Genomic DNA, 12,306 nt, shown 5'->3' with positions numbered 1-12,306 from the left:
TTCTAGCACAATGCAATCTCACCTGGACTTCAGCCTCATTCAGTCCTGATGGGATTTAAGTCAAGCTGAGATATGGGTTTAAAATGCTCATATCTCTCCGTTTACATGTGGCTTTATCTTACTTGACACAGATAAGTGGAGGGCTGATGTCATTGTGATGTGAACCCAAGGCTGAAGTCCAGTTGTGACTGGGCAGGCTGGCAGGCGTTGTGCGAGGATTTCGGTAAACTCTTACTGTAAACTCTGCTGTCGAAAGCACTGTTTGCATTCAGTCAGTGAAGACTAATACAGCAAAGATTTTATGTACTGGTAAATGATCTGAAGGTAAGCACACTGATATTACATTTTACATTCCTTCCTCTTCTTAAGTGTTTTTCACTAAGTTCTTCTAATTCAGTAAGACATTTGCAGTACTGTATCAATAACGAGAAACTATTGATTTGAAAGCTGAGTGAAGAAAAGGATGAAGAGTTTGAGATACTGGCTGCCAGTGGGGGCCATGCTGCTTCTTAGTGTGGCTGGAGTCGACATGAAGCATCTCCAAGCTGAGAATCTAAATCTCATCCCCCCAGATCAGCATAACTTGGTCTTGAACCCCGGAATGAGAGGTAATGTAGACTTTCACTTTCAGTTTGACTTTTGTTTAACTAGGTTTACCTGTAAAACATTGATAAACAGTGCTGGTGAACAGTTGTCATCAATCTAATGACAAATTCATGGCATTAATGTTTAGCACAGAGTAGCTTTGTCACATAAATTACTAATGATGGGAATTATGCAGAGTGGTTCAAAAGAAATAGTTCAAGATTTTAGGATCATCCATTGTGTTTCTTGCCAAGAGTTAGATCAAAAGATTGATACCACATATGTACAGCAAATATGATGCTACAGGCCTGTTAGCTTAGCTTAGCACAAAGACTGAAGAGGGTTAAAAGCTGTCTTGGAGGAAGTAACTGCGCCGAGCCTGGTCATAGTGTAACATAACCCCCCTGTCATTATATCACATTTTCCTATGAGCAGGTGCTTTTAGCAGTTGAAATATTCCCACTATTTGCAGTGTTTGTGCTATCTCTTAATTCAATCAAAATTTTGTTGTATTTGTATAATGAAACATACATACATGTCAGAAGATATATATACAATCCCCATTGTAGTGCTTAAAAACTTAGAGTTTGAAAGTTTCCCTGTAACCCACTGCCATTCTTTGCTAGTTTTGGCGTCTGTCAGCTAATCTTTTAGCATCAAATAAATCTGATGTGTTAGCTTTTAATACATGCTTATGAGGGATATTTTTATTTGCCCAACAGTGCTGCCCAGAGACTGCTATGAAATGCTCATGACGTCTTCAGGTACGGCCAGAGATGGCGTGTACCTGATCCAACCAGGCGATTCCTCCATTGTGGCTTACTGTGCCATGCAGGAGGGGGGCTGGACTGTGGTGCAGCACATCACCGTCAACAGCAGTGTGAGTTTCGATCAAACCTGGGCTGAGTACAAGCAGGGTTTTGGGGATGTAACTGGCGATCACTGGCTTGGAAATGAATACCTCCATCAGCTCACCAATGGCCCCGGACGCTATAAACTGGGAGTAAAACTAGTCGACCGAGACGCCGTCACTAAGCTGGGGGAGTATGACCCGGTTCTGGTAGAGGATGAATCATCAGGGTACAGACTAAGGCTGGGGTTGTTTCAGGGCACAGCTGTAGATGCACTGACCCTGGACACAGAGAACTACCTGCATGACAACCAAAGATTTACCACTAAAGACAGAGACAATGACAACTATTTCCAAAATTGTGCAAAGCTGGAGTTTCAGGGGGTTCCAGGAGGAGGTTGGTGGTACGACGCCTGTGCTGGTGCCAACCTCAATCGCAGAAATGTCATCTACTGGCAAAAAGACTGCAACAAGGAGCGACTGTGCAAGTATGCTTGGATGATGGTGAGACCTTCAGACACAGTTAAACTAATTCACAGTGGAGACTGTAAGAAAGATGAACTGTGAGTAAGACACTCACAGGATATATGATGCTGCATCACACCGGGTATGAAGGCTATCGAGTGTGAATGTTTTTCGATATTTTTGAAAGGTTTTCTTCGCATACGAACATTCAATTCACCACATTTTATTCAGAAATGCATGGACATGATCACAAAGTACTGACACAAACAAAACATAAGTCACAAGCTCTGAACACAGTATAAAAATGCACAATGGTTTAGCTCAAGCTTCGTTTCCATCTTCACAATATATTAAGCAAAGCATCTTTTCATTACCCAAATCACAAGTGCAGAATTCTGGTTTATCACAGTTACAAAAATGTGCTTTATGACATTTTAGCTTATGACACATGTAAAACACCTTTTATATTTCAACTCTCATCATATGCTTACAGAACATTTCACAAACAGCATTTTTTTTGCCACAGTACACAACAATTTGTCCAGAAATGCCATCAAAATCAGATGATTTAGTTACAGTAAATGAGAGAAAAACAAATACTGTAACTCAAAGCTCGTAAAAAAAAAAAGAAAATATCCTGAGGATGAAGAATAATAAACAGATCATAATCAATAGTGTTTGCCATTCCCATTGTAAACACTGACATTTTTTTGCAAGTTTGTATTGTAGCTAATTTAAAAGGACTAAAAAGCCTTTGTAGGGTTGGACTGCACAGATTGGGATTGAATTAGTTTCAGTGTGGGGGTTATTTATTAATTTTTGTGAAATGATTTTACGTTATACCACTGAGATTTTGCAGGATATCAAATATTTGTGAGAACAATAAAGCTGAGTCTATATTCATTCCTCTGACACATGGCACTGGCAACATATGAGAAGGCTTTGATTATCATCAAGTTACAATCTTGACTTCGCAAGCAGATTCTGACATCAGGACGACACTCATTAGCCCTTCCAAAGAAAGTAGCAATTCAAAAAAGTGAATTTCCAATACAAACACAATACAGTACCTACAAAATGAAATTTTTTTTTGTTTTTGGATGTAAGAGCATTAACTTCAGGGACACTGGCATTTTGTCATGTTTTTAGAACTCAAATAAAGTTTAAATTATTATTTTGAAGCAATTTTTCATGTTCTTTTCATACCAGACTGTTTAAGTTGAATAAACTGTGCAATTAAATATGATCTGTGTGTCAATAATATCTTAGAGTTTATTATAAATATCACTGATTTCAGTAGATTGGGACGGTTTCATTATGTTCTTCCATTACCAAAGTTTGAGCTGTATTTAGCCAAAACTAGCAGACCTACTGATTAATGAGCAACACTTTAAACTGTACCAGCCCCATTAGTATGTTTTATCAAGTAATTAATACAAACAGCCACAGTCATACATCATCTCAACATAAATAGTTCATGTAAGTTTAGCGCCGACCACAGGGTTTTGTCCGTACCAGTACAGCTTCTCCTCGATCCTTTTCTTCTTCCACTGGCAGAGTAAGAGCATGCGGAAGGTCTTCTGGAAAGTCTTGTTACAGAGGGCATAGCACATGGGGTTGACGGTGCTGTTGACGTAGCACAACCAGTAGCCCAGGTGCCAGAGCGAGACTGGTATGCAGTCCGAGCAGAACGTGGAAATAAGCACCATGATGTTATACGGCGTCCATGTCAGGATGAAGGCCAGCAAGATGGCGCTTAGAGTCTGAGCCGCTTTCCTCTCCTTAATCAGCACCATCCTCTTCCTCTTGGTGATCTGGTTCTTCAAAGAGCCATCTATGGGCTTAGATGTGGATGAAGTGGATGGAGCGCTCATGGATTCAGCAGAGGAAAATGTCGAAGATGCAATTTTGGTGTCTCCGTTCTTACTATTGTTCTCCACATGAGCGTCTTTGGACACAGGCTTGAACTTGTATGACACACCCTTGCTGCTTTTCTGAGAGTTGCTTTTGGGCGGTGTTTGGAAGAAGCTATCCTCTTCATAGCTGCTGAGCTGCTCGCTCTCACAGCCCACCCCACCCTTGATGGTCTCACAGGCCTGGTTCCTGAAGGAGGTCTGGAATCCACCTGGAGAGACGGGCCTTTCATCATCCTCAGAGGAGGCATAACTGTTGAAGGTTGTCAGCTGACCAGCTTTGGACCACTCATCGTTAGTGGTGGCTACTGATTTTGCTGCATTGCTTCTGCTAGAAGATGACCAAGAGGCTTGAGTCCTGTCATTTGAAGCTGACCTTAATTTGCAGCTAAAACAGGATCTGATAACGGTCTTCTGAGGCTGGGTGACCCCTGGGTCAGTTGGAAAGGTAATCCCCTGCAGCTCTGCCAGATCTTTGGTCCTTTTCTCTGTCTCCTTGTAGATCCGACAGTAGAGGATTGTCATGACTGAGACAGGGATATAAAAGGCAGCAATGGCTGTCCCAAAAGTTATCACAGGCTCAGAGAAAAACTGGATCTGACATTGCCTCTCGGGAACGGTCCTTTTTCCTACAAAGTACTGCCAGCAGAGAATAGGTGGGGCCCACAGAACAAGAGATACCAGCCATGCCAAGCCGATCATGATCCCGGCCCGTTTGGGAGTCCGTTTGACCCTGTAGGTCAGAGGTCTAGTGATCGAGAAATATCTGTCAAAACTGATCACCAATAAGTTCATGACAGAGGCGTTACTGGCAACATAGTCCAGTGCCAACCACAGGTCACAGGCGAGGTTTCCTAAGGCCCAGTATCCCATCAGGATGTAAGAGGTGTACAGGTTCATGGAGAACACACCTATGATGAGGTCAGCAGCTGCCAGACTCAGCAGGTAGTAGTTATTAACAGTCTTAAGCTGACTGTTCACTTTAAAGGAGAGCATCACCAAAACATTCCCCACTATGGTTATGAGGCTGACAATAGCAGAAACAGTTGCTATGGTGATCACCTCCCAGAGACTGTGAGTGACCAGATGGATATCCATTGTACTTGTATTCACAGAGGAGTTCAGTATGCCCTCTGCATCCATGGTCTTCTTGTGTTTATAAGCATCCAACCACAATGAAAGTGTCAGGAATTGTCATTTTTTGGAAGACCTCCTGGAAGGCAAAAGAAAAAAAAATGTTATAATTGTATTGCTTCATAAGAATCCCATTTATTTCCACTAGATGGCATTAATATAGCATGTTGAGCATTAGACATTTACAGTATACTTGGCTTAAAACTACAGAGGAGGTGAAAAAAATCCTCTCACAAACAAAGAATTATTATGTTGACAATGATAATGATAATGATGATGATGATATTAGTAATTTAAGGTTATTAAAGGATCATATCTATAGTGTGTATGACTTCAGGAGTTTGTTCTTTTCAGTGAGTGAAAGTGTGATTAATTGAAGATACTATGTGAAGTTCCAGTGTAGCATTTTTGCAGAATAAATTCAATAGGTAGCAATCAGTGCATTGAGGGGTGCTAAACATACTTCCATGAACGGCCTCTGAAATTCCCCTGGCGATTAAAAATTCTGAGCTTCATTTTCTCTTTAACGTAAAATATTTTAGCACTGTTTTTATGGAGAATAAGTCAGTAATCGTATTTCTAAGATCTAATCAATACCATATGGAACTACATGCCCTTTACCAGCAGAGGGCAACACACACCCTCCTTCACACATGGTGCCCTCACTCTCAGGGTTAGAGCAGTGGTGTGCATGCACATTTTCATCTCTAAATGCTGCATCAATCAATAGCTTTCGCCAAACAAGCCTTCAGGAAATTACTGCTTTGCCTTTCATGACCTACAAATCCATGACAGTGCCATGTGGTCTTTTTCTTGCCTCGAAGGTTTTGATAGAAATTTATTGAAGCAGCCTTCAATTTCCCCCGAGGTATTGCTTAGTACCTGGATGGATAAATGAGTACACCGGGGAAACAAAGTATTATTTTGTATCTATTCTGACTATACTGCATCGACTATTAGGCTTGTCTCATAGACTGTTCCATACTTACAGTTAAGATAACAAGTGTCACTCTTTTCAGAGACTACACTCTTCTGTCAGGAATCAACCAAGCCAACTGGGCATGACGCCATTGGTATTTTCAGCCGTGCCACTCACTCAGTTTAACATTAGAGAATTTCAGTGCCAAGTCACAACTGATTTGTACCAACTCCCCTAGCTCCAAATGGTAACATTTTCCAGAATAATTCTTAAACGTAATGAATGACTTCAGAACTGATGTAAAAAAATCCATGATCAAGGAGAAAACTGTTAAACAATTATCTTTTGGGCGAATCACCTCCAAAGAGAAAATCCCTCATGTGGACTTGAAGCTTTTGAACGTTCAGGCTCTCAGCCACTGCTGGAAAATGGGTGTGGAGATGTTGGCACTCATGGGCAGAGAAACAGTTTTAGATGGCGGGATATCAAACAGAAAACTGCAGGTTACAAAATGCAATTCTGGCTCGGTTATAGCCTTATGATGTATTAATTCTGCATACTCTTTAGAGAATTAGACAGGAATAAAGTTGGCTTAAAAAGCTAAAACCAGATTTTTTGTGCTGCATTAATTGATACATATATCCCAAACTGCCTTATTTGTAGTGTATTGTATTCTGCTCCCTTCTCTAGTTTTACTTCTCCTCCTTATGTTTCAATGTAACTTCTGCCAACATTGAAATACTTTGGACAGAGTCTGCACTCCATTCTTGAGAAATGACTTCCCCTCTCATTGGCATTCCTTTGAGAGTGGAAGGTAAGCGGGAGTGCCAGCGGCAGCCTGAGGCCCACACAAATAACATTCTTGTCACTGAGGGGGTCCCCTGCATGACTTGGATTGCCCCTTATCTTGTTATATAGCGACATTTCATATCACATCACTCAAATCCTCACATCATTCCACCATTAAGCTTAAGAGATGCTAATCTGTCCTCAGAATGTTCTACAATTTTCAGGTGTCCACAAACCTTTTATATTATATTATTCTTAACCTGAGAATGAACCCTCATGATAAGTAACAATATCACTCTGCTTTTTATGCATATGTTTTTCTCCTTGTGCACCATTTGCTAGAGGTGTGGCTGTGGAAATGGTGTGGCTGGTATACTTAGTGTTTTTATATTTATTGGGAAACCCACTAAAAGTGACTTGAAATTACACTGACGATCCACTGACTTGTTTTATAACACCATCATTATCAAGAATATTGGTTTATAAGCAAACGTCTTTAAAACAATTTGCATCAGCTCCAGTATATTTTATGTGTTGTGGTTACTGGTAGGTCTTTTAGCTTGCTTACAAGATTAACTTCCATTTTTTAAATTATAGTCTGTATAAAAATTGGAAATTGGCTTCTGTGAAATCAACCATAGGTTTGTTGACTGCCTTTTTGTGAGGCCTGAAGTTCAGCATTTGGATGTTGCCATCTTGGTTTTGGCCAGAGGTTAAAATATTCAGCAAAGCTTCAATGGTTAACAGTCCACACCCTATTAATTCATTAGCTGGCAAATAATAAAACTTAGCAGATTGATTTTCTATTTGTGGTCGTTGTTGACTGGAGCTGTTTCTAAGTGGACATGAGAGGAACAGCAGTTTTATTTTTTCTACTTCTGCATTGGCTTCATTTCCCAGCCCTGGACATTGTCACTTGGTTTAAATCCTAAAAACATCATGTTAGCTGTGTAAACCCATTTTAACCAGAAAAAAATCTGTTTATTATTAATAATGAGTGTTAGCAAAGACTTTAGGCTAACAACATGCTAAACATTCTCCTGATAAAGCTTACCTCTTAGCATTATAACTGTTAGCATGTCAGAGTATTTATGTTAGCTTGTAGATTGAAGCACTTCTGTTGCTGAAGAACAGCCTGGCTACATGTAGTCTCATAATATTTTGGTGTTAGTATTTTGTCATGCTCTTTGATAGTAACTGTAGGCAGACTCTCTATAGAGCCAGTGAAATTGGAATTAACCAAAAACATCAGGCAAGGGGTGTCAGTTTAGTTAAGTGGTAAGAGCATGCGCCCCAAGTATAGAGGTTCCTCATCCCAGTGGTGAAGGTTTGGCTCTTTACTGTATATCTCCCCTCTCTCCACCGGACATTTTCTTGTCCCCTCTTCAGCTGTCCTATCTAATAAGGGAAAAAGTGGCAAAAAAAAAAAGAAAATCACTAAGAATCCCCGCCCCAGGCTCAATACATTTTTCAGTGTTGTTTTTTTATTTTCAGAACAAAAAGTGGATTGCTGAACTATCCATGATAATCTTAGATGACACCCCAACCCCCCCCACATTAAATAATGATGACGAAAACGATGTTTAAGAAATGAATTATTCCTGACTCACCAATGACTGTTGCGCTGCTGGACACACACAAATACACACACAGTATGGACTTGTTCTACCTCTGACCTCAACCGGTGGAGCAAGTCAAGCCTGCTAATAGCTTCTAAATCGAAGCAGGAAGTGTTTTACTGGTACACTCAGAACTTAGAGTGTGGGGTAAACACGAGCCTGCATCACTATAAATAGTGAATATGGTCCGCTGTGGCCTCTGTTTCTGGACTTGCAGTTTTGGTATAAAATGTGACGCATGGTGGGGAAGAGCTAGGCTACATGACGCTGTCGGGTCAGAAAGACAAGATAAAAATAGGAAGCTGCAGAATTTGTGGTCTGCCTGTATTTATAACCTGTTAAACAGTGTCAACTTATGGTGCTAAGAGATCTTGCTTTCTCCACAAAAACGAATAAAATCAATCACTACATAAACATCCTTAGAGTATCCAACTGCCTCCTGAATTATTGGGTTAGTTGTGCATGTGTAAGTAACGTTCGTAGATTCAGGGATTATAAACTGTGTGTGAGGAGAGACCAGGTAGCTCAAATCTGTCCTGAGTCGTCCGCACTGAGTGTAGAGGCGGACATGTTGCCAAGCGGCTTCCTGCAGGTCCTCTTGCCATCAGAGCTTCTGTGCAGCAGCTCCATACACTGATACCCCCCCCCCCCCCCCCCCCCAACAAGGCCTCCCAGTCATACGTAACCTTTTTCTGCACTCTCCTTTGGTTGCCGCACATCTGCTCTGCACAGCAGAAACGTGAAAGCGAATAGCGGCAGTGTGTGTGTGAGTGTGGCATTTGTGGGCGAAAGAAGAAGAGAAGATGAGAGAGACCAACAGAAGAAGAAGAAGAAGAAGCAGAGAGAGCATAAAAGAAACAGTCAAGTCAAAGGATGGAAAGGACACTGTGTGTGTGTGGGTGTGAGTGTGTGTGTGCGTGTGTGTAGGTGTAGGTGTGTGTGTATGCGTCTGTGTGTGTAGGTGTGTGTGTGTATGTGTCTGTGTGTGGGTGCTTGGTGAGTATGTATGATATGCAAATCAGCCCTGAGCTTTTTGGCACAATGGTTCGAGCGTCCTATCAGACCACTGACCCATGGGGATCTGATTCCTGCATATGTGATGATTTTAAGAAAGGCTTAAGAGACAATTGAATCATTCTGTGCATCGCGTATTTGACGTGAAAGACCTGAATCCAAAACATGCATGAAATATTTATGTGTCTCATCTGTTGGTGGCCAAATTTGGAATACAACCAAATCCATGTATGAGGTAATTTATATTTATACTCTAATTCTTTGTCTATTCTATCTGTTTCTGTTCTTTCTCTGTGAACTGATTTTAATCTCTTTTCAAATTGGTGAATATAATCATTACATTAATATTATGATCGGCTTATGAACACCCAAGTGGTTTGTGTAGCTGCTCAAGAGACCATAACAATCATTCTTGAGGTCTCCAGTAGTTTTTTTTTTTTTTTTACGAGAAACATTTCATTAAAAACTCATCATTTGGATAATGATACTGCTTCAAACTCATCTGTGTTCTTGCATGAAGAGTTTTCATAGTTTCGTGCTTGTAGGTTGTCTGATGTTTGTTCTAAACTCAGAACATCCCCATTTGACTCCATGCTGATGTTATGGATGTTTGCAGAAACACAGGTGGAGATTTCAACGGCCTCTATGCTGGTTAAATTTTATTTTCCTGTTAATGGGGAAAGCTAAATAAATATGCTCAAGTTTGCACAAAACACATGAAGCCTTGATATCAGTTTTTTAATATGTATAACATAAATCCTTTTTGGATATATGATAAGAGCAAAATGAGAGGTGAGTACATTACTGCTGGGCAACTCCCAAACCCCCACTATAGCAAAGTCACAAAATTGTCGCTTAACGTTAAAAATGCATGCATTAAAAACAGTCAAGTCTCCTCTACAGTGTGGTCAGGATTTTTCCTAACCCACCAGACCATTAATGTCTTATGGGAACTCTGTTTCCGGGGTTTATAAGCGCCAGCACCTTCACACAATTGTTGCAACACCTCACAAGATCTGTGGGGACTGGGTGGACTCGTTAAAATCACGGTTCACTGCTTGATCCTTCCTTGTTTTGTCATTTCTACTTAATCATAGAGAGGAGGGGAAAAGGAAGACTAAGAGCCCTTGTGCCTCAGCTTCTGAAAAAAACATATTGATTGGAGGAAATTTAGAGGGGGAAATTACTTCTACATTTTAGTAAGATGCAATTGACATCATGATACAACTTTCCTTTTTGAATAGTGTTATCAGATATTCCACAGACAAGACTTAAAGAGGAATGTGTGGATACTGGTGATAGAAAATTGGACCGAGGTATAGAATAAGGTCTGCTTCTGAAAAGACAAGAGTGTTCATTGAAATATTTGGAATATGGATGAAAGTTTAGCAGCAGACATTCATTCTAAAATGAAGACTCACAGAGACAGACAATAGAGAGCAATAAATCAATATGCCACTTTGTTAAGAAGCATGTTTAATATTTTCTCCTTATTCATTCCACAATAACAACTAGGCTTTAAATTCTACCACATGCGTGACTTAATAAATGCTTATCCAGTCTAATGTATGGCACTTTTCCATTCAGCTAGTCTTCTAGAACAGATGCACATACATCTCCGTGGGAGAAACCTCCTCCGTTGCATTCATTAAGGTAAAAGGCTACATTAAAAATACATGCAGGGACCTCTCAGACATGCACTTGTGCACACATGATGCTATTTCCCCTTGAATCCAGGTCACGCCTTTTAGCATCAATCAAAAAGTGCACATTTAATCACTTATAATTCTTCCAGGAATGCAAAACAATTTGTTGACGTAATAATGACAAATTACTCACAATTGACTTTTTTTCGGATCTCATTTTCTTCTGCGCAAAGACGAACTGCGTCTCCTGGTGGGAACAAAGTTCATCGTTAATCCCTTTGTTTTGCCTTCAGGTCAAGTGCGGTGCTGAGGAACAGGATTGCAGCCCAGTCAGAGGGAGGATTGAGGTGGATGAGAAATCCTGCTGACTTGACCCTCGCATGCCAGAGTAAAAACAGGATGGAGAGATGAAGAAGAAGAAGAAGGAGAAGAAGGAGAAGGCTTCGATCATCCCCAAAGGCAGCATCACGTACCCCTCATCCATTCAACGCAGCCTTCGTGTCTCCAGATGAAAAAAGTATCCTTAAGTTCCAAGAGCATCCTTTCCTCAGTCGTTCATAGATAAGTAGAATCAAAGGGAAAAGGAAGAGGAGAAGAGAGAACTTTTCCTCCCCGTGCGAGCTCGGGCTGAATGAACTGTGCTGCCTCTCAGTTAAGTTGAAGCGGAATGAGCCAAAGTGAAGTCACTGCCACCTCCACACTGCTGCTGCTGCATCCACTCTGGCTGGCAGACACAGATGTAGCTGACGCGAGCTTGCTGGGAGGAGAAATTCCCATAGGGCTGAATGGTTCATCATGTTTCGGGACAGTGAGCATGCAGTTCAGACCTCAGAGTGTGTGTGTGAGGGAGGGAGGAGCGAGGAGGAGGGGGGGGGGGGGGGGGGATTACGGAGAGGAGGTGGCCTCGATGGCTTCAAGGGATTCATTTTTGGAAGGTGGGGAGGCTGGAGGCAGTGTGTGTTGTAAATCCTTCTTTTTTTTATGAGTCAGATACACTATTAATTGTCTTCTATTGTGCCTCAAAAAGCAAGAAGAGGCATTGACAGCAGGGTTATCAGCTGTCCAGGCTCTCTCCGTGTTTGATCAGCGTTGCGGCTGAAGCTGTGTGGTTATCAGGAAACTCATCTGAAGAAACATAAAACACCACAGCTGCCTTTGTGCTCACATGGCAGAGCACTGACATGGCTGGAGCAGATAAGCAGACTACTGAAGTGACAGATGTTTTTCATTCAGACCTTTATGTGTGTGTGTGTGTGTGTGTGTGTGTGTGTGTGTGTGTGTGTGTATGTGTGTGTGTGTGTGTGTGTGTGTGTGTGTGTGTATGCATGTCATTGTGCTGATTGGGGAATTATTCCCTTGGCATTATGCGACT

At 41.2% G+C, this 12,306-nt stretch overlaps 2 protein-coding genes across 2 annotated transcripts; one reads left to right on the top strand and one right to left on the bottom strand.

Moving 5' to 3' along the window:
- Positions 1–165: 165 nt before the first annotated feature.
- Positions 166–3,146, top strand: zgc:194887 (uncharacterized protein LOC571819 homolog). Its single transcript, XM_020630170.3, has 3 exons — positions 166–324; positions 448–608; positions 1,308–3,146. The coding sequence occupies exons 2-3, from the start codon at positions 464–466 to the stop codon at positions 2,000–2,002; spliced, it is 840 nt and encodes a 279-aa protein (XP_020485826.2). The 5' UTR covers positions 166–324; positions 448–463; the 3' UTR covers positions 2,003–3,146.
- A 229-nt stretch (positions 3,147–3,375) lies between these two features.
- Positions 3,376–11,768, bottom strand: chrm5a (cholinergic receptor, muscarinic 5a). Its single transcript, XM_065966238.1, has 2 exons — positions 11,128–11,768; positions 3,376–5,026 (listed from the first exon to the last, which is right to left on the bottom strand). Exon 2 carries the CDS (start codon positions 4,954–4,956, stop codon positions 3,376–3,378), a length of 1,581 nt encoding a protein of 526 aa, XP_065822310.1. The 5' UTR covers positions 4,957–5,026; positions 11,128–11,768.
- Between the last annotated feature and the right edge of the window lie 538 nt (positions 11,769–12,306).

The sequence above is a fragment of the Labrus bergylta genome, chromosome 18 (genome assembly GCF_963930695.1).
Source record: "Labrus bergylta chromosome 18, fLabBer1.1, whole genome shotgun sequence".
NCBI lineage: Eukaryota > Metazoa > Chordata > Actinopteri > Labriformes > Labridae > Labrus > Labrus bergylta.
Note: the sequence above shows the minus strand (reverse complement) of the source record. Positions and strands in the feature narration are given on the sequence as shown.